This window comes from Bos javanicus, chromosome 24, assembly GCF_032452875.1.
Source record: "Bos javanicus breed banteng chromosome 24, ARS-OSU_banteng_1.0, whole genome shotgun sequence".
NCBI lineage: Eukaryota > Metazoa > Chordata > Mammalia > Artiodactyla > Bovidae > Bos > Bos javanicus.
This window is the reverse complement of record NC_083891.1, coordinates 25,822,491-25,844,241: the sequence shown is the minus strand read 5'-3', so window position 1 is coordinate 25,844,241 and position 21,751 is coordinate 25,822,491. Positions and strand designations below refer to the sequence as shown.

Here is a 21,751-nt window from a genome sequence, read left to right as displayed (position 1 = left end):
ATTAAGCTGAAACAAATCACAAATATCTCTCCTCTCATGTTTAGCCAACAAAGACAATAATTTACCGGAACTTCAAAGGACAAGAAGAAAGCAAATTTAGAATATCTGATAGTGAAACAAAAGTTCTTCACTTATTTAATAATGAAAATCCGCCCCCCACCTCCAATGGTGCCAAATTCTCCCTCCTATGAGTTGTTTGAACTGACAGTTGTGAGTTTGAGGATATGAAGTTTTATCAGTAGGTGATGTCTATACAAATGACAGACCAACCTGCTCAAAGTCTGTTGGTTTTGTCAGCCTATAAAAGGAAAAAAAACAAGAACTGAAGATGAAAGACAGTAAAACAGCAAACAAAATATGGAGAAGTGTGCAACACGCAGTCTAGAAATGTCTCCACACTGGCTTATAACACACTGCTGACCAACACATAACGTGACGTGTTGTGTGTATGTTTCTCAACACATGTTTCTTTATTGTGTATGTTTTTTCTCAAGCACTAATATTTACTCGTAATGCTTTGATTTAAAAACTGAGTCGCAGACAAAAGACAATATGGGGGGTTATTGAACTGGTAGGAATTAAGGCACTGAAATAAGTATTTATGCAAAGAGAAAATAGGTTCATATCGTCCAACAATTATTAAACCAAATGTATAAAATATTTCTTTCATTCTAAACTTTGTTACAGATGCTCTTCAAAGAACTTGTACTGGTACAATTGTTATTAACCTTGAAAATGGTGGCTGGAAAACTGAACGTCCAAATGTAAATGGAAGTACTACCTCTGCATATGGCCTTACTTCCGGAGGTGTTACCACTAATGGCTACGCAACTGGTGGTGGTGTTGGCACAGTTACTTTTGCTGTTGGCACAAATGATTATGGTGTAGGAACTGGTGTTTATCAGCCACTAAGAGATAATGTACATTTTGGTCCTGCTGGCATTGGACTACTCATCATGGGATTCTTGGTCCTAGGATGTAAGTATTTGAACAGTTCTGTTTTTATGTGTCCCGCCAAAAAAACTAGGGAGGAAATTAGTTTTCTGTCCCTTTGATGAAATATATTCTATACATTCTTATTTTGTGCAATTATCAAGAAATTTCTATGTTTGGTGTTGGGTTTATGACATGAAAAAAAAATCAGTTTGATTTCTTAGAGTTCAGTGAGGATAAAAACTATTTTGCATCGAGTCTCAATGTAATAGGGAAGTACCGTAACAGGCTTCCCTGGTGGCTCAGTTGGTTAAGAATTCACCTGCAATGCAGGAGACTGCCTGAAATGCAAGAGACTTGAGTTTGATCCCTGTGGGGGGAAGATTCTCTGGGGAAGGAAACGGCAACCCACTCCAGTATTCTGGCCTGGGAAATTCCATGGACAGAGGAGCATGGTGGGCTATAGTCTATGGGGTTACAACAGTTGAACACAGCAACTAAACCACCACCAACCACCACCATAACAGACAGATTCAAATTGCTGTTTGAGTGAAGAAGACAGTAAGAAACAATTGATTGAAACAATCAGAAAAGGCTACATAGAACAAGTAAACTCTGAGTTGGGTTTTAACAGATGAATAGGAACTATCCTACTGGACAAGAAAAGGAGAACACAATACAAGAAGAAGAAAAAAAAATCCATGTGCACAGTCCCAAAAGAATGAGAGTGCAAGTAACTGCAATAAAGGACTCCATCAGAGAAGAAATAAAGGATGTGTCTGACAGTGTGATGAGAGTTGAGACTACAAACACAGGCAGGGGTTGACCTTGAGGGCACTTTATCTCACTTCGGTTCAGTCGCTCAGTTGTGTCAGACTCTTTGCAGCCCCATGAAGTTCAGCATGCCACGCTTCCCTGTCCATCACCAACTCCCGCAGCTTGCTCTAAACTCATGTCCATCGAGTTGGTGATGCCATTCCGCCATCTCATCCTCTATTGTCCCCATTTCCTCCTGCCTTCAATCCTTCCCAGCATCAGGGTCTTTTCCAGTGAGTCAGTTCTTCGCATCAGGTGGCCAGAGTATTGGAGCTTCAGCTTCAGCATCAGTCCTTCAAATGAATATTCAGGACTGAGTTCCTTTAGGATTGACTGGTTGGATCTCCTTGCAGTCCACGGGACTCTCAAGAGTCTTCTCCAACACCACAGTTCAAAAGCTATGCTAAAGCTGCACAGTCTAAGAAAAGAAGAACCAAAGAAAAGAAGGGGTAAACTCCAGCTTCTAAATTCAATTGTCTGAGTCTTTCCAAGGTTACCCAACTTTTCTGAGCCTTGCTTTTTTTTTTAGTATATATTTTTTAATTTTTATTTTTTAAATTATGAAGGTATGATAACACATTTATAGGAGACTTGGAAAACACAGAACAGAGTTACACATAGTTCCACTATATATTACAATATTTTTAAGTAGATAAGTTAAGATTTTTATTTGGAGTTTCAATATCAAACTCCCTGGGCCTTGCTTTTGCCTTCTATGAAATCATAAGACTTACTTCACAACACACTTTGATAATGAAAAAGAAGTATCACACATGGGAGCTTTTAGAAGTAGACCACAGGCTTCTCTGGTGGCTTAGTGGTAAAGAATCTGCCTGCCAATGCAGGAGACATGGGTTCAAGCCCTGATCCGGGAAGATCTCACATGCTCCCGAGACACTAAGCCTACGCACCACAGCTATTGATTCTGTTCTCCAGTGCCTAGGAGCTTCAGCTACTGAGTCCACAAGCCACAACTACTGCAGCCTGTGGGCCTAGGCGTGTGTTCAGCCACAAGAGAAGCCACAGCAGTGAAAAGCCCACATGCCACAACTAAAGAGTAGCCCCCAACTGTCACAACCGGAGAAAAGCCCACGTGTGCAGCAACAAAAAACCCAGCACAGCCAAAAATAATAAAATAATTAAGCAAATAAATTTAAAAAAATTTTTAAAGAGAGAAACAGACTACATCCTGCGGTCACTAGAGAGGACCTGGAGAAGGCAATGGCAACCCACTCCAGTACTCTTGCCTGGAAAATTCCATGGACAGAGGAGCCTGGTAGGCTGCAGTCCATGGGGTCGCTAAGAGTCGGACATGACTGAGCAACTTCCCTTTCACTTTCCACTTTCACGCATTGGAGAAGGAAATGGCAACCCACTCCAGTGTTCTTGCCTGGAGAATCCCAGGGACGGGGGGGCCTGGTGGGCTTCTGTCTATGGGGTTGCACAGAGTCAGACACAACTGAAGTGACTTAACAGCAGCAGCAGAGAGGACCTAGTCAAGGATCTAGATATGAGGGTATAATGTTCAATGGATTTTCCAAGAGGTCTTTTAACATTGCTTTAGATGATCACAGAGTGGAGATGAGCCAAATGTTACAACCTCTGAGAAATATTTCTCCTTTAATACTTCCCTAAGTAATGACAGGGGGAAAAAAAACTCATCTGTTTTAATAGTATAATAGCATCTGTAATCAGAATATTCTGTAACAAGTAAAAATTGACTGCAGTCTGAAGCTGACACTGATTTTGGTATCTCACCAATATTCAGCTTGTTTTCTGAAACTTTCATAATTATGTTAGAATCAAGTGGAGTTAAATTAGGGATTCAAATTTAATCATAAGGGTAGGTCGTTTTGTTTTAGTGTGGTCCCACTGTTAATTCCAATATTCCTGTCTTTTCCCCACCAGTGGTCCCCTTCTTGCTGATGTGCTGTGACTGTGGAGGCGCCCCTGGCGGTGGGGCTGCCTTTGAGCCTGTTCCTGAATGTTCCGACGGAGCAATTCACTCGTGGGCAGTGGAAGGTGCACAGGCCGATCCTGGGGTAAGTGCTCATCAATAACAGGTGGCCCCTTCACAGGCTTCAAAACTCTTGAACCAAGACACAGGGAATCACTCACAGTCTAGACTGTTCTTTGTTCTGAGAGAGCCAAAAGGGAGAACCAAGAGAAAGCCAAGGTGCATCAAAATTGGATGACAGTAACCAAGAAAGCCTTTCTCAATAAGGTTCACATTGCTTTTAGTTTTGTTTTTTTTTTAATGTCTCAGATAATTTGAGAACAAGCCCACTGTATAATCACTGAAAGAAAAGAATCATTACAAATGGGAAAATGTTTCCTGTCCTTTAGGTTCTGGCCAGTAGTGCTGTACCATGCATACCAGCCACTAATGCAAATGTAATTGAGTATGTTGACAACTCAGGTAAGAAAAATTTTTTTAAAGTTTTAACAATTCAATTACTAAGAAGGAACTCTGTTCTCTGTCTTTGTATACCTTACTATTTCCCAACCGTCTTATCTTTACAATTGTTCCTATCATTCTTTTTCAGATGACTAATTTGCAAATTAAATGATAAAGAAAAACCTACAGTAATTACTATTCCTTTAAGCTGGTATTTTTTTAAATCTTCCATAATCATCAGAAAGTACACAGGTGATGATTGGGATTTCTGTTAAATAGAGAAGTACAAAAGTCAATTTCGGTTGAGATTTTTTTGTTTAATAGAGCAATTGTTATTCATTAAAAACTACTCATTTGAACTTAAAAATAACCCTATTAAATAGATGTATGCTCATTTATTGAGGCTAGCCTCTGCCTCTACAATTCACAAAATCAGTCTAATGAAAAGAGCAATTAATTTTAAAAACTCATATTTTGAAAATAATTGTACCATCTTGCTTCTTTTCAAGGTAAATAAATATTACCGATTCTATTTTTTTCAGTCTTTTTCAAACTTGTGATCATGACCTTTCCACTTTGAACTCTTCAAAATGGAAAAGACATAGAATGTTTATAACTTACAGAACTGGACCACATTCAAAAGGCGGGAGATGCTAGTCTAAACTTCTTTCTCCCCCTGAGGCATCTATTTTTGTTAATGACACCAACACCTTCCACCTCAAAAGCAGAAATTCATTGTTGACTCTCATAGCTTCCTATTCATTGACACCCAATCAGTTCTCAAGACTTGACAAATCTTCAAATCCACAAGGATTTATTTATGCATGTATTCCCTTATTAAGTCTACAAACCTTGAACAAAGCACAGTGAACAGCAGCAGAATAAGAAGTATGAAATGCTGTACCTAAACTGAAGAGCTTTAAAATATGAAAGCCATAGGACTGTTCCATTGTCAACATTCTCTGTCCATGGCACTTGCATAGTCTGGCCACCCTTTTATCTCATCTATATGGAATACTATAACAGACTTCTACTCACCCCTCACATTCAAATGCAAATCCCAGAGTCTCCATGTAAACCTGTTCCCTCACCATAGCCATGTTTTCTTCTCTGAAAGCTTTGGAGTGCCTGTGCTAGAGTCTAATATATATATACACCGAGTATTCTCATACTTTTTCTTTAACTTTTAGAATTTGGGTATTTTCCTCCAATTTGAAATCAAACTCTCTAAGGTATAGATAGGGTTTTGTAACCTCTAGGGAGCCCCCTTATCCCAGCACAACATATAGTAACTTCTCAACAAATGATGGGCTTCCCTGGTAGCTCAGACAGTAAAAAATTCCGCCTGCAGTGCAGGAAACCCGGGTTCGTTCCCTAAGTTGGGAAAATCCACTGGAGAAGGTATAGCTTACCCACTCCAGTAGTCTTGCCTGGAGAATTCCATGGACAGAGGAGACTGGTGGGCTACAGTTCATGGGGTCGCAAAGAGTCAGACACGACTGACTAACTAACACACATAACAGACAACAAATAATTAGTGAATTAACAAATTGGTTAATAATATTATTTTGAACTCAATATCATATTTATAATCTCCGTTCTTTATGTGTTACCTTCATTTTATTTCTTTGCTCGCTCACCACTGCATACCTGAATGAAGAAATTATACATTAGAGTAAGTTGTTAATTTTTAGTTTACAATACGCTAGAGAAAATATAGTTTACTGGATTTAAAATATAGTTTACTGGAAAGTAAAATTTAATTTGATTAACACTTTTAGGAGTTTACACAAATGAGTATGGTGCCAGAGAAATGCAAGATCTGGGAGGAGGAGAAAGAACGACAGGATTTGAACTAACAGATGGAGTTAAAATGTCAGGAGGACCTGAGATATGTCAAGAATATCCTGGAACACTAAGAAGAAATTCTATGAGGGAATGTAGAGAAGGAGGGCTGAATATGAACTTCATGGAAAGTTACTTCTGCCAGGTAAGCTCTCTGTCCCCATGCCTTCTCTCCATCCTGCACCCATATCTTTACCCCACGCTCAGCAACTCAGTCATGCCCAACTCTACGACCCTTTGGACTATAACCCACCAGGTTCCTCTGTCCAAGGGATTTTTCAGGCAAGAATACTGGAGTGGGTTGCTATTTCCTCCTACAGGGATTTCCAACCCATCTCCTGTGTCTCCTGCATTGCAGGTGGATGCTCCATCGCTGAGCCATCAAGGAAGCCCCATCTCTACCCTAGACCCACACTGTTTTCAACAAGGTTATGGTGGGCACCTCCTAACAAGGTTTCCAGCCTCTGGTCTTTAGATACAGATGCTGGCAATCTATATTCCAATTGAATAACATTTCTAAAACTCTGACTTGAGCACTTTGAAAGTGAAGGTGAAAGTGAAGTCGCTCAGCCATGTCCGACTCTTTGCGACCCCATGGACTGTAGCCTACCAGGCTCCTCTCTCCATGGGATTCTCCAGGCAAGAATACTGGAGTGGGTTGCCATTTCCTTCTCCAGGGGATCTTCCCAACCCAGGGATCAAACCCCGGCTTCCCACATTCTAGGCAGACGCTTTAACCTCTGAGCCACCAGGGAGCACTTTTCTCCCCTGCTTTCAAACAGCCAGTGGCTCCCAGCTCTGTTTTGTTTGTGGAATAAAATCCAAAATTCCTTCACATAGCCATTAACCAACTGACCTCTTTCCTCACACCCCCAGTTACTCCTTACCAACAACCCCACTTGCCAAGCACCTCTGCCTTATTCACACTGATCCACTCCCCTTCATGTCTTTTTTCATGCTGTGCTCGTCCTGGAATGCTTCTGTCTGATCATCTCTCTTACCAACCCCCACTCATCTTTCAATCCACTTTAAACATTTCCACCTTTCTGAAATTGTTAACTGTTTATCATCTCATCCAAAATAGGATTGATGTTTCTGTATGTGTATTTCTGTAGCACTTTGTACGTTTTATGTAACGTTCCATTGCTAGAATCTGTTAGTCACATGCCCATGTCCATACATGCTCTACATTATGTTGCTGGTACCTGGCTCAGTTTCAAGCACAGAATAAAGGAGTAAAGGAAAGAGTAAAGGAAATTTTAAAAAGGGGATATATATATATATATATATATATACACATATAACTGATTCCCTTTGCTATACAGCTGAAACTAACAAAGCACTGTAAAGCAACAATACTCCAATAAAATATTTTTTAAGAAAGTGTAGGCCCAAGAGCCATAGTACACTTCTAGGACATTCTAAGAACCAGAAAGAATTAATTTTGCTATCTCCAGGTAGAGACAGAATTTCCCTTAGTTATACTTCATAGGACACTTAAACCTTCAAAAATTTCTTACCTCTGAGATTGTCTCTCATACATTTATGTCCTTATACATCCTGCCCTAAAACACCTTCATTAACTCTCCTAATCAGAAAAACAGTGAAAAAGTCACTCAGTCGTGTCTGACTCTATGCGACCCCATGGGTTGTAGTCTGCCAGGCTCCTTCTCCAGGGAATCTTCCCGACCCAGGGATCAAACCCAGTGGCTGATATTTTGAACTGAAATACCAGTAAAACTCTTTCAAATAGTAGCAAATAATAAGAGGACTGTTGCTGAAATCCATAGGCAGACTTCTTATCCATGTCCCTACACATGAATATTATTTTCATGAAAAGTACAATTTCTGCCTCAAAACTTTTGCACTTGTAGCTCCTTCTGTCCAGAACCCTCTCTCTCTGCTTTACTCTCCCAGTGACTTTACTCCAGTTTCTGAACAAACATCACTTTATGAGATGCTTTCCCTGACACTCTGTCTGAAAGAGAAACCCTATCTCTCTCTATTCCTTTACTCTGCACCTTCTGACAGATACTTTTATGTGTTATTTTCTGGTTCATCCTACTGAAATGTAAGCCCTATGAGAAAGGGACTTTACCTGGTTTTGCTCATTACTTTATTGCCAACTTCCTAATTGAGTGTCTGGCAAACAGTAAGGACTCAAAACATAATTTTGAATTGACATGGCACAATGAGTTGGTTTGCTAGGTGTTTCTGATTAACCTGAAAGTTTGCAATCCAATATTGCAGACAAGAGAGATGAGATAAAAGCACACACATCTGTGGGCTTTCACTTTGACTTGACAGAGGTTTCATTTTTAAGAATTGTCTTTGGTCACCTTCAATTTTGAACCTCAAAGTAGCATAGACCCAGTGTCTCCTCTTACCTTGCTTTAAAAACCACATTGAAATAAATCACCATATTCACTTCATCTGAAGGAAGACAAGTACAATCCCGAATGAACCCAAATCAACTATAAACTGTGTCTTTTAAACAAATCAAAAAAACACACAATTCTGGCATACTTTAGGTTCTGTGTTTGTAAGTATGTCCTTCTAACTTGGTTGCAAAACAATTTATGTGATTCTTTTCATGATTTTGTGTCCAAAGTGCACCAACATGAAAAAGTCCATCTAAATAAATATCAAAATATATTATCAAAATTACAGTTAATTTCTAACCAAACTCTTTCAAGTAATTACATAATAACTTCTAAAGAGTCTGTGGAGAAGGAAATGGCAGCCCACTCCAGTATCCTTGCCTGGAAAATCCCATGGAGAGAGGAACCTGGTGGGCTACAGTCCATGGGGTTGCAAAGAGTCAGAAATGACTCAGCAACTAAACAACAAGAGTGTCTGGAAGACGTTAGAATTTTGCTTTATGTGTAGTTTTCTGGTAAAGCCCTGGAAGAAGAAATAATGATAAAGACCTCTATTACTGTTAAAAAATGTATTCATCATTCCATTTTCTCTTTCGCCTACAAATTCAGAAAGCATATGCTTATGCGGATGAAGACGAAGGACGCCCATCCAATGACTGTCTGCTCATCTACGATATTGAGGGTGCAGGCTCCCCTGCGGGCTCTGTGGGCTGTTGTAGCTTCATTGGAGAAGACTTGGATGACACCTTCTTGGATACACTGGGGCCGAAGTTTAAGAAGTTGGCAGACATCAGCCTGGGAAAAGACGTTGAACCATTTCCAGACTCTGATCCCTCTTGGCCACCTGAGAGCACTGAGCCGGTCTGCCCTCCGCAGGGAACAGAGCCCACTGGTGGTGGACACCCACCCATCTCCCCACGTTTCGGCACCACCACCGTCATCTCTGAGAACACCTACCCCTCGGGACCTGGGGTACAGCACCCTACGCCAATTCCTGATCCTCTGGGCTATGGTAATGTCACCGTGACCGAGTCTTACACCTCCTCGGGCACTCTGAAGCCCTCTGTCCACATTCACGATAACCGACACGCATCAAACGTGGTGGTGACAGAGCGGGTAGTCGGTCCAATCTCCGGTGCCGACTTGCAGGGGATGCTAGAGATGCCTGACTTGAGAGACGGGTCAAACGTGATAGTGACAGAAAGGGTAATAGCACCAAGTTCAAGTCTGCCCACCACTCTGACCATCCCTGATCCTAGGCAGTCTTCCAATGTAGTAGTGACGGAAAGAGTGATCCAGCCAACTTCCGGCATAGTGGGCAATCTGAGCATGCACCCTGAGTTATCAAACACCCACAACGTGATTGTGACGGAGAGGGTAGTTTCCGGCTCCGGCATCACGGGCAGCAGCAGCCTGCTGGGCAGTGCAGGTGGAGGAAGTGGTGGTGGCATCGGGCTGGGCAGCCTAGGAGGTGGCGGGGGCCTGAGTAGCAGCCTAGGGGGCGCAGCCACCATCGGCCACTTGAGGGGTTCCGCTGAGCATCACTTTAGCAACACCCTCGGTTCCGCCTCCCCTACCACAACCCGGAGTCGAATCACAAAGTACAGTACAGTTCAATATACCAAGTAGCCAGGGACCCCAGCATGCTTTTTTCACCGTCATTGTGATTTAGGTTTAATTCCCATCACCACAAAACTAACAATGCGATTTAGGATGCACAGCCACGTGCTAAGAAAATTGTGGCACAAAGTGAGACACCACAGTGAGAAAAAATCGATGGAAACAGTGCCGTTGGGCAAGAGCTCTCCTGAGCCTTTATAACTTTTTTTTGTATATTAATACTAAGGCAATCATGACCATGAACTAAAACTTGAGACAGGGGCTTCTTTGTGCCTGTAGGGTCTTCTGTGCTTTTGTGTGGCCTCTAGTGTTTCTCCAGCACGTGGAACAAAACACTGATCCTAAGATGGCAATGGTCATCATTCTTCTTGCTTGGTTTTGAAATTTCATATAGCTCAGGCAATATTTTAAAAAAACTAAACATGCAATATACACTCAAGTATGTGGGAAGAATTTGAAATGTGCCCCAAATGCCTGGTCTGGTCAGTGTCACAGATGATATAAATAAAAACTCAACCACATATTTAGACCAGGGTTAACCATTAAAGAGGGCTTCCCTCATAGCTCAGTGGGTGAAGCATCTGCCTACAATGCAGGAGGCCCAGGTTCGATCCTGGGTCAGGAAGAGCCCCAGAGAAGGGAATGGCAACCCACTCCAGTATTCTTGCCTGGAAAAATCCCATGGACAGAGGAGACTGGTGAGCTATAGCCCATGGGGTCGCAAAGAGTCTGACACAACTGAGCTACTAACACTTTCACTTTAACCATTAAAGAGTAAAAACCTGGCTACACATCCAAGTCCACAAGCGACCAACCACTCCCACCTTAAAAACCGCGCTAGATGAAACAAACCTCAAATTAGGAAATGTTTCCTGGGAGGGAAATTCCCTAAGAGAGTGGCAACAGAGTGAGGCTGACTAGGGGTGAGCTGGCGCTGTGTGAACCTCGATCCTGCACTGGAGCTTCAGCTACAGTTCCTATGGAGTCAAGGACTTCTCTGATTCTAGTTTGTGTTTAGTGGTAGATGCAATAGTGATGAATATTGTATACTGGTGAGGTTGCAGGGTATCACACTTGTTTCTCCCTTTACCACTGTGGCTCTGACCTAATAAAGGAGAACCTACCAGGTGTACTTCTCTGACTGAAGCAAGTAACACCTGACACGGTTGTCATCACTAGTGGTAAATTATCTTCCAAAGAAGCAGATGGGAACCGCATTGCATTTTCAGATTGTGTTTTTAGTGTTATTCCTTTATATTTGCAGCTCTTTATTACACATTTTCTAAGTTAAAAAAAAGGATTTGGGATGAGCTGTGAGAAAAAGCCTGCAGTATAGTTATGCTTTGGGGAGATTATTTGAAAGGGATCTAAAAAAATTGTTTTTAGAAAATGTAAAATGTTTAATGGGGGGAGCTAGAATGTTTCAGTAAATTAATACCATACTGTTGTTTTTAACTGAGTTTCGTACTTTTTAAAACAACCCTCTGCTGCTATTTTGAAGAGGTCAACTAGGAACTTTTAACAGAGTTGATGATATTGTGTTAACATGAGTGAAGTTGTATTAGACAAACCATTTTCTTATTCTATTCCACCCTCAAACTGAATTTTCTCGCTAGCCTAAATTTTCCATTCCTGATTTGTCATAAGCTCTTGGATTATCTATGCTCCAATTTATAGTTTCCAAATTATATATTATATTTTTATAACTTCAAAATTTTAGTAATGTGCTATTTATGGTAAGTCATTTCTGTGAATTTGCTATATAGTGTTACCTGGTTAAAAAAATCTCTGAATAGAATCAAAGCATTCTTAGAGGTAAATTTACTATTGTATGGTAGAGGCATTTTTTTCTTTTTTCTAAATTCAATGTTAATATGTGCTCACTAATGTGAAACTAGATATGACAAAAATCTTTTAAGGATTAGCCTGCCCCAATTACTCAATTTTCTAGAGTGTCATAAGATCAAAGAATAGTTATTGGACTTTCAACACTTGTCAAAGGGGGATTGTGAGTGAATTATTTTACCCAGAGCTATTTTGCTCTATGTTACAGCAAATGATATCAATATTTTCAAATCTACAATATACATCTTATATTGACTCTGTAGACTATGTAAAATTTTGATAGTCTTAGGCTGCAGTCCATGGGGTCGCTAAGAGTCGGACACGACTGAGTGACTTCACTTTCACTTTTCACTTCCATGCATTGGAGAAGGAAATGGCAACCCACTCCAGTGTTCTTGCCTGGAGAATCCCAGGGACAGGGAAGCCTAGTGGGCTTCCGTCTATGGGGTCACACAGAGTCGGACACGACTGAAGCGACTTAGCACCAGCAGCAGCCGCAGCAGCATGCCAAAATGCAGAGATGTAAATAAAATCATTCACAGAGAGTCTTTCTTTTATTTCTCTCATTTAGAGGTTCCATTAATAATGGGTAATCTTTCCAGAAATAAAGCATACTTGAGTATGCCTATATCCAGGAGTTTGAAGAAATAAAAATAATTATTAATTAATTGCTAGTATTTGTCACTTTGATATGACATATCATACAGAAGTATTTTCTTAAGACTTCTGATATCTTCCAGAGGCATTTTTTAGATAGTCTAACAAATGCCAGAGTGACTATCTTTAATAACTATTGTTATTAAGATCCATTAGTTACATAAAATCATGGGAGATACAAGAGAAAAATGGCAGTATTAGTCATCAATCTTCCTAGGAAGATAATTTCAAAATAAAAATTTTTTTTCAGGATTACACATTGATGTTCTAATTCTTTATCCCTAAATTTTAAAATTATCTTTTTAAGACAGCAATCATTCTAAGTCATTTAAAGTCATGTAATTTTTTTTAAATGATCAGTCTTTAGGAAGAATTTAATCCTTCTCTTTAAATGCTTTACTCTAATCCATATACCTTATATCATTCCATAGATGTAAAGATATGAAAATATCTTTATAAATGAATAGTTATATTTCAAATCCATATTGCAAGCTGAGTCTCAGATCAGCTTGCTCCTAACAAAAGAGAAGGAAGAAAGAGTTATTTATATGTTATGTATATATAGTTTGAAAATAAAGTGTTTAATATTTACAAAACATCCTACTCTCCAAAGATGTAGTCCTCAGGGACAAAAATTAGTGTACTACAAATACTTTATTATTTAATATCAATCAAAATACCATTTTGAGCTAATTTTGACACTGAATTTCAAATATATCTGCTAGGTAGTATTAGCTTGCCTGATATAATGATACTTGCACTGAAAAATTTATAGAAAAAGTATCTATTTGGGGTCATTTATAGGCCTTCATCTGCACATCTGCTCTACATTTTTGTATAAAGTTTTTAGCCTCATAATCTTTATTCAATGTACTATTCTGACACAATTTTAATTATATAGCTTCAAAAATTACATATTCACTCTGTATGTTTCCAGTTACTACATACACAATTCATTTCTAAGTTTATACCAATATTTGAATGTTAGTCAGAGTATAACATATATGACAGCCTTTGACTTTAGCAGGAGTTTAAAGGTGTCGTAATCTTGGCTAAAACGGCCCTCACTTTTTCAGAAAAACATATGAAACCCAGAACAAACTTCTGAAGGTATTGCCACATTTCCTCATGCCTATTTAATCAATTCTAACTTTTGAGGGACTCCTGGTGTTTGTAAGACTTACTTCACATTGTATTAGAATACACGGGTCCATGAAAGAGAATCTGTCTTCCAGTTCTAAGTTATTCAAATCCTGTTAGAATGAAAGCATAAGTGGATCAATCTACTCTCCATCAAATAATTTTAAAACAATGAATAAGCTATTGTTTAGTTGTCTACATTCCTCCATTTTGTTATATTTGAATTACTAAACACTTTATCATCAAACTGTACGTAGTCTAACTTATTTTTCTTTTGCTATTTTACAACTAGTTTTAAACTCTAATATTCATCTTGGGTGATGTTTACAACAAGGTGCTTTTCTTCCATTTTCAGTATAAATGTTTTGGGATTATTTGGGTCCTAATTCCTTGCATGGTCATCTGTTGGCTATTTTAAGTTGGTTTGTAATTTCTAAAGAGTTATGTTTACAGCAATAAAATGATTCATATGCCTTCATTATCTTTTCTGAATTGCAAGGTGGGGATGGGTTTCAACATATAAAGAATAATTAGGAGTTATCAAATCTAGTTATAATTTTCAGTCCATATAAGGGAAGAAATCATTTTATTTTCACACTGTTAAAATTTTTTATTTTTGATTTCCTAATTCATTTCATCTCATGTTTACTGAGGAACCCTCTCTCTAGAATGCTACTCAGTTATGTCAGAACACAGCCTTAAGCAGCCTCATGTAAATAAGTCAATGATCAATAATGCATTTTAAGCTTTTATTTGATACTTTTAGCATCTTTATGTTTTCACCTTTTTCTCTTTCATACTCTGATTTTTTTTGTTACACCAGCATTTTATATCTTTTAAGTGGATTTTCTTATTTACCTTTAAAATCATGCCTTTATTATCATATCATCATCTTTTTGCTCTCCAATGCCACTTTCAGAACATTATCATCTTCATCATTATCATATTCCCCTTTTCAGACATATGGGATCTGCTTATCTCCCCCTCCCTCTCTTCTTCTTGTGCTATTTTACCAACCTCCTTATAACATTCCCACTTTTACTACAGACTCTTGTACTCTGGCCCACTGTCTTCTGTGGCTTCTCCAACTCCATGGATGAGGCACTCAGTACCCCACATGCTCAGCTCCTACACCTCCATTCCCCCAGTTTCCTCAACCACTTGCTTCCTCATCATAACCCAGCATGGCAGGACCTCAAATGCGTCTCTTTCAATTTCTCCTTATCCTTCCAGCTCACTTGCTGACAAATTCCGATTGTTGCACTTCCTCTACTTCATTACTCTTTGGACTCCCACCACTTTCTCAGCATCCGTCAGCTTCACTTCCCTCCTTGTCTATCTAGGCACAGGGCATTTCAGGCCGAGGGGACAACAAAATTGCAAGCATTCTGAGGTAGGCATGTGGCTTGGGGGATTCAAGAAAGAAGAAGAGACCTACATGTGGAGTGAAAGAAGGAAATGAGAAATGAAGTCTGAGAGGTACCAGGGGTGGGATGGAGTTTGACCTCTCAGGTCATTGTAAGAATTCTCACTTACTCAGTGACATGGAAAGCCACTGGAAAGCCTGGACAGAGGAATACTCTGATCAGGCTTGTATTTTCAAAAGATCACCTGTTGCTACCTCTTCCGTGCGCACACGTGTGCTAAGTTGCTTCAGTTTTGCCCACTCTTTGTGACCCCATGGAGTCCTATTACCTGGTTTGACCATACAATTTGGTAGCAAAACAAGTGACAAAAATAAACCAAAAGCCCTAAACAGTTTAACAGCAACATGCAAAAAGAAACTGGAAAACGGGCACTGAGCAATAAATTAAAATCCCACTATAAAGTATCTTGAAAGAACTCAAGCATAATAAATATAAATGGAGAATATTGGCCAAAAATTTTGAACAGATGCCAGTTTCTCAGCATGGACTTGGTGACTGAGCTCAAATAATTCAAACTCCAGCTGACTCTGGGAGGCTTACTTTTTCTAGTTTTACAAACAAAGCTTAATTATGCCAGACTTGGGATATTCCGGTCTGCTCTGTGCCTGTGTCCTAGCCATCCTTATGTAAAGCCTAGGGACGAAATCCCCGGCCTCTAGAGCTTTCCTGCAACTGCTCAAAATCTCAGGCTATAATTTTTATCAAAGTTCTTATCTGGGACTTTCCTGTGGCCCAGTGGTTAAGAATCTGCCTACTAATGCAGGGGACATGGGTTCAATCCCTGGTCCAAGAAGATCCCACACGCCATGGTGCAACTAAGCCAGAGAGCCACAACTACTAAAGCCCATGCACCTGGAGCCCACACTCCACAGCAAAAGAAGCCACTGCCATGAGAAGCCAAGCACTGCAACTAAAGAAAGCCCAAACTAGAGAAAGCCCGTAGCAACGAAGCCATAAATATATAAATAAATAAAAGTTTCTATCCAGTTGGACCCAGAATGTAATTGGTCACATTTTTCAAAGGAAAATACTTTGCTGCATTCAAATTAATAGATATCTCTTTCCAAATGTATGCCTGTTTTCTGCTTGATAAATGACTCCCCCAGGCTTCTTGTTTATTTTAATCACATTTTCAATTGGTTTCACCCAGAAGTAGACCCTAAGATAGGATGTGAGGGTAATGTGGAGGGAAAGGATGGAGAGGAAGGAACCACAGGTAGTAAATGGTGAGATGAAAGAGGGGAGGGAAAGCAGGCAATAAAAGCCAGGGATCATCATGGACAACTGAAGCCCAGCACTTCTGGGAGGGAAAATCCCTCCTGGGGAAAACCCTGGGAGCTGGCGTGGTACGTGCACCATAAAGATAAACTATCCTGGGAATGAGGGCAATATATGCAGAGGGTACTGAAAGGATCTGTCACAAACACTGGTACCCTCTATAGAGCACTCTCTGATCAAATATGTGACACAAAACCTCAGAATTTTCTGATTTGACAGGCCTTCTTGAACATTCCACTGTAAATAAGAATGATCATGAGTTAATATAGCAACAGAGTGGATCATAAAATCCAATGGAGTAAAATAGGAAAGTCTTCAGGTCCCCCTTGTCATTAATTTGTACCTTTATGATATTATATCATGTATATTAATTAGATGCTTGTCCCTGTAAAGTGTATAGACATATAATCATTCTCTTATAATACATGACTTAGCTTTACTGTTACCCATTTAGGAGTGACCTTGATAGATAATCGGTTTTGATGTCTACTCACTGCCAAAAACAAGGGCTATGAGTCATTTAAATTCATCATTTTCTGTGTATGTAGTCCCAACACTCTAACAACTTATTTCTAATGACAACATGACCATTTACTCTGTTTTGAAGATATATTCTTGCACTTAGCTTATTGAAAAACATACATTGAAATTTCTATTGTCATTATTTGAATATGGAAGCAATTAAATAATAAGCCTTGAATTAATGTGTGATGCAGAGAGGTCAGCATAGTGACAAGCAGAAACTCAATAATTATTTTCTGGATACACGAATAAATGCAATTCATTCACACTTCAGTTTTTCTAAAATCCATTCTTGCCTTGGCAGTCTGTATGAGAACTGAGCCCCTAGATTACATTACAGAGCATATCAAATTCCACTGTTCTCAACAGAAATTCTCTTTTGAAATTATTCTTTGGCATGATGATGTCTCGTAAGGAACAATATAATTCAATTTGTTAGATTGTAAAATGTACCCTTCCTTAAAATGTCTTAAATACGTTTGGGGAAAGACTAGATATATAAAAATTTAGACCTTACTAGCAGGTGGTTAAAATTAAGTGGTTAATGAAAGAAAAATAGTTTATTTCCAAATATAACTATTTTTCAAATATCTGAAAAATGAGTCCAAAAAACTGCAATGAGAATGTTGCTTTCTTCATATGACAAAGATCATGATAGTAATAGAGAAGTGCTCTGAGAATACTATGAGATTAACAAATCATATCAATGATCATCTGACAGGTGAAATCAAATATAGGTAGACGTTCATACCTTTTCATATGCTGTTCTCTGGGACAAAAAATAAAGGTATTTCTTTCACATGGGAAGAATATTTTACCAGATACCCCTGCTGCTTAGGTGAAGAGCATGTCAAAATATCTATCCATCTTTGCTCTCTATTAGTGATCAATAAACAATTTTGTGGTTGGTACCTTAAATGCTAGGACAAGTTGAGGGCACCTGGAGAGAGAATATTAACTTTACAGTTTTCCTACCAAGGCAAAAATCCCCCCACTACAAACTCATAAGTTAGTATTCTACTTTATAGATTGTCTTCCATAAACATGATTATTGAACATCTATCACCAGGAAAACTGATCTGTTTTCAATATAAAGACAGAAATAAATGTGACCCTAGAAAACACAGATGTAAACTGCAATAGAGAACTCAGGCCAAGTTAGGTAATTTATAGGTCCTATTTGGGTAACTATCTGGCTGGACTTCTCTTTGCAATGCTCATTATTAACAACCTAAAAGCTCTCCGTCTAAAACATTATTATTCGCAAAGTAAGAATAATAAGCCATATTTTTAAGACATATTAAAAACTAATTATATAGAACAAAATTTTAAACACATACAAAATCGTTAGAAATTAATGTGTTATAATCTAGAGTAGCAAACAATAAGAAAATCATATTTAATATGTAACAGTAAAAACTGAATACTAGTTTATATTAAAAACAGTGTATATCTACACCTAATGCCAAAAGTGTTAATAAATGTCAAATCTATTAAAGATATATACACTCTATAAATTATGAAAGAAAGAATACCACTCAAAGAGAATGCACTGACTGCTAGTTTTTCTATAAAAATATATCTAATTTAATGTCCTAAAATCTACAAGGGAAAGAAATAGGTAAGAAATCTGCTATTCACAGAGATAAATTAACTCACTCATGGAAACAAACCCAGTTTATAAAATTTCTGGAATTTGAACCATATGTAAATTTTTACCCATTTCAATATGCCACACTGGCATAGTTCATTGACCTTAACTGTAAATAGGTAATTCTATGAGCATGACAAATAAGATGTTATAATTAAAGTACGTGAAATAAATAAAAGTATGTTTTAACTTCTATGCAGTAAAAACTAACAAATGTGATAAAAGTGAAGATCATGAAGATTTCCAATTAATGATAGTTGAGTCGAGATATTTTTATGCTACTCAACTCTATGAAATAAAGTAATAGTTGAAAATAACAATCTACCTTCAAAAGCCTACATACACACATGCAACGTCCACTAAGTACATGAAACGTGCACCAAAACTAGCAAGTTCTAGTTTTGAGGCAGTAGATATTCCTCTAGATCTCTTGTGAAGATTTCTCTAAAAATAAATGACACAGCCTTTCAAGACTTAGTGATGTAGGCAGGCTGAAGAATCGTCAGAGAACATTTTTACAGGAAACCCATTCCATATCACTGGTCAGTAGGTGAGTCAAAGCTGAAAGGCAGACTCCTTAAAGATGTCATCGTTACTTTCTGACTCCATAGAAATGAGGAAGGCAGCAAGAGAACACTATAGCACATTCAAAGTAACCCAGAGACTTATCCAGCTAAACTTCATGAGAAAAGTTCTTACCGCAGCAATAGGGAACTAAGAGATATCAGGATTCTTTATAACTGCCTATTCAGTGTAAAAATATAATCATTTTCAATTTCAAAATTAAAACATACCCAAGAGAAACTCAAAAGAGAAAAAAAAAAAGCTGAAAATAATTGCAACATATAAGAGGTTAATTTCCCTTACATGTGAAGAGTGTTTATAAATCCATAATTAAGACCTCAGTGACACAATAGGAAAAAGGAAGCAAACTTTTCACAGAAAAAGAAACACTAAAAGCCAATAGCACTTCCCTCCCATGAAGAGGTGCTCATCTTACCATATTAGAAAAATGTCCATGTTTTTCTGCTGCCATTTTGGGTTATCCATAGGTCCTGGTTAATTACCCTGGTTCAGTGACTTAAATTTCAGCCTGCAACTCCAGAATTACCTAGAAAGTTTGTTAAGAATAAATGATTCTAGGTTCCACCTCCAGAGATTCTGATTCAGTATATATGGGGTCCAGAAACCTGAATTTGTTTTGTGCTAGACCAAACGATTTTGGTGCAAGTAGTCCAGGAAATATATTTATAAAAGCACTGCCTAGCTTTTGACTTTCCTGTATCTGGATTTCTTCCAAAACAACCTGAGCCCAGATCGCATTCAGAGTCTGCTTGGTGCTTAACTAACAGCATCAGAGGTAAACTACATACACATTACAACTTTGCCAAAGAGGGGCACTGCCAGTGCCATCAAAGTAGCCAGAGTGACATATAAGTAACGACCACATGGTGGAACAGCTGCCACTGCTCTAATGACCAGGAGTCAGGGGTGAACGACAAAGACATCTGTGGGGAGAAGCAGGCAGTAAGTATATGTCTCCTGCATTGGCAGGTGGGTTCTTTACCACCAGCGCCACCTGGGAAGCCCATGCAATAAGCATGTAAGTAATAATTAACACAGAGCTAGAAGCCACGCTATTCTTTCTGCCCTTGTTTGGAATACATCCCACACCAAGGACATGAAGTCACAGAGAACCAACAAGGCACTTCTGTCTGTGGGTAAGTATGATTTTAGGGTGTAAACTAACATCATCCTTATGGTACTAACGTCACTCTTTAGGAAACTGATGTTTAACTCTGTGATTCCAAACACCCACTAAATAACCTGGTTTGCAGCACCCTGGTTGTCATACATAAACTGGTTTTAATGAGGAGACAGGTTGTTTGTCTTCAATGCCATTATCTCTAAGTGAACAGACATGTATTCATAGTAACTGCTCTAGGTCAAAACCAAAACAGCTTTGTTTACCTTTTGCCCATCCCCCCAGGCCCATGCCAATGAAAACCCTTTTGCTTAATTAAGTCAACTCTAGAACCTACTTGCCTCCAGCATTTGACATAGTTTGGGACCATAAATACTTTTAAATTTGCCTTTCCTTTAAAACTGGTTTTCAAAAAATTAAGCTGCACTTAGACACTTAAATCATATCCACCAGTAATCCTAAACTATAATTTTATGTAAAACTTTGCCCTAACATCATTTTCATAGTATCTTTGCCAGTAGAGATGTCTTTTTTTCCCCAAAAAGAATTTGTACTGGAATGTACTGAATTAGCTGTCCTCTGTAGCATTCTTTTTAAAAATCGTATTAAAGTGCTCTCTATGTGTTAGGAGGGTATGACGTTTGGATTGAAAATATACTATGACTTTGGAAGCAGGAAGAGACAATATTATAGAAGCACAAGAACAGTAATTAAATATCAAAAGCACCCCTGAAATTCAATGTACACTTTCATGTGAGGAAATGAAATACTACTGGTTTGATTTCAAACATAAATAATAGGGCACGCTTAACTTGAAAATTTCCATTTACAGAGTTAGGTGGTAAACTTAATAGTTTGGTCAACTCTACAACATAGAAAGGCTGATTCATGTTGATATATGGCAGAAACCAACACAATATTTTAAGAAATTAACCTCCAATTAAAAGTAAATTTAAATTAAAAAAAAAACTGACTATGGTCAAAGTTGCACACATTGGTAAATATACCAAAAAATGTATTCACTTATACACATTAAATGACTAAATTTTTCAGTATGTGAATTATACCTCAATAAACCTCTCATTTAAAAAGAAAGGTAACATTCAGCCATCAACTCTTTTCTATTTTGCCTTCACGGATCTACCATAACTGAAAAGTGGCTTGAAAGTGTTAGTCACTTAGTTGTCCAGCTCTTTGCAATCCCATGGACTGTAGCCCACCAGATCCTCTGTCCATGGGGTTTCCCAGGAAAAGCACTGGAGTGTGTAGCTTTCTCTTCTCCAGGGATCTTCCCAACCCAGGGATCGCACCCATGTCTCCTGCATTGCAGGCAGATTGGTTACTGTCTGAGCCACAATGCAGTCCTTATTTCTATTGCTTATTGTTTCTTTTCTTTGAAATTCACCCTGTGAATAGCAATTCAGATAGAAATTCTGTATTTCAGAAGGAATCAATCAACAGTGGTATAAACAAAAGAAGGAAATCCTTGTAAAATATCTCCATACCTTTCTCCAAGGGAAAAGTATAATTTTC

General features: G+C 38.5%; 1 protein-coding gene across 1 annotated transcript in view; it reads left to right on the top strand.

Moving 5' to 3' along the window:
- DSG1 (desmoglein 1) overlaps nt 1-14,113 on the top strand; it is a 43,751-nt gene extending 29,638 nt beyond the window's left edge. Inside the window, exons 11-15 of the mRNA XM_061399676.1 lie at nt 688-978; nt 3,658-3,791; nt 4,096-4,168; nt 5,929-6,137; nt 8,983-14,113. Coding sequence (XP_061255660.1) covers nt 688-978; nt 3,658-3,791; nt 4,096-4,168; nt 5,929-6,137; nt 8,983-10,002 — 1,727 coding nt within the window. The 3' untranslated portion in view covers nt 10,003-14,113. The remainder of the gene's footprint in view (nt 1-687; nt 979-3,657; nt 3,792-4,095; nt 4,169-5,928; nt 6,138-8,982) is intronic.
- The last annotated feature ends 7,638 nt before the right edge of the window (nt 14,114-21,751 follow it).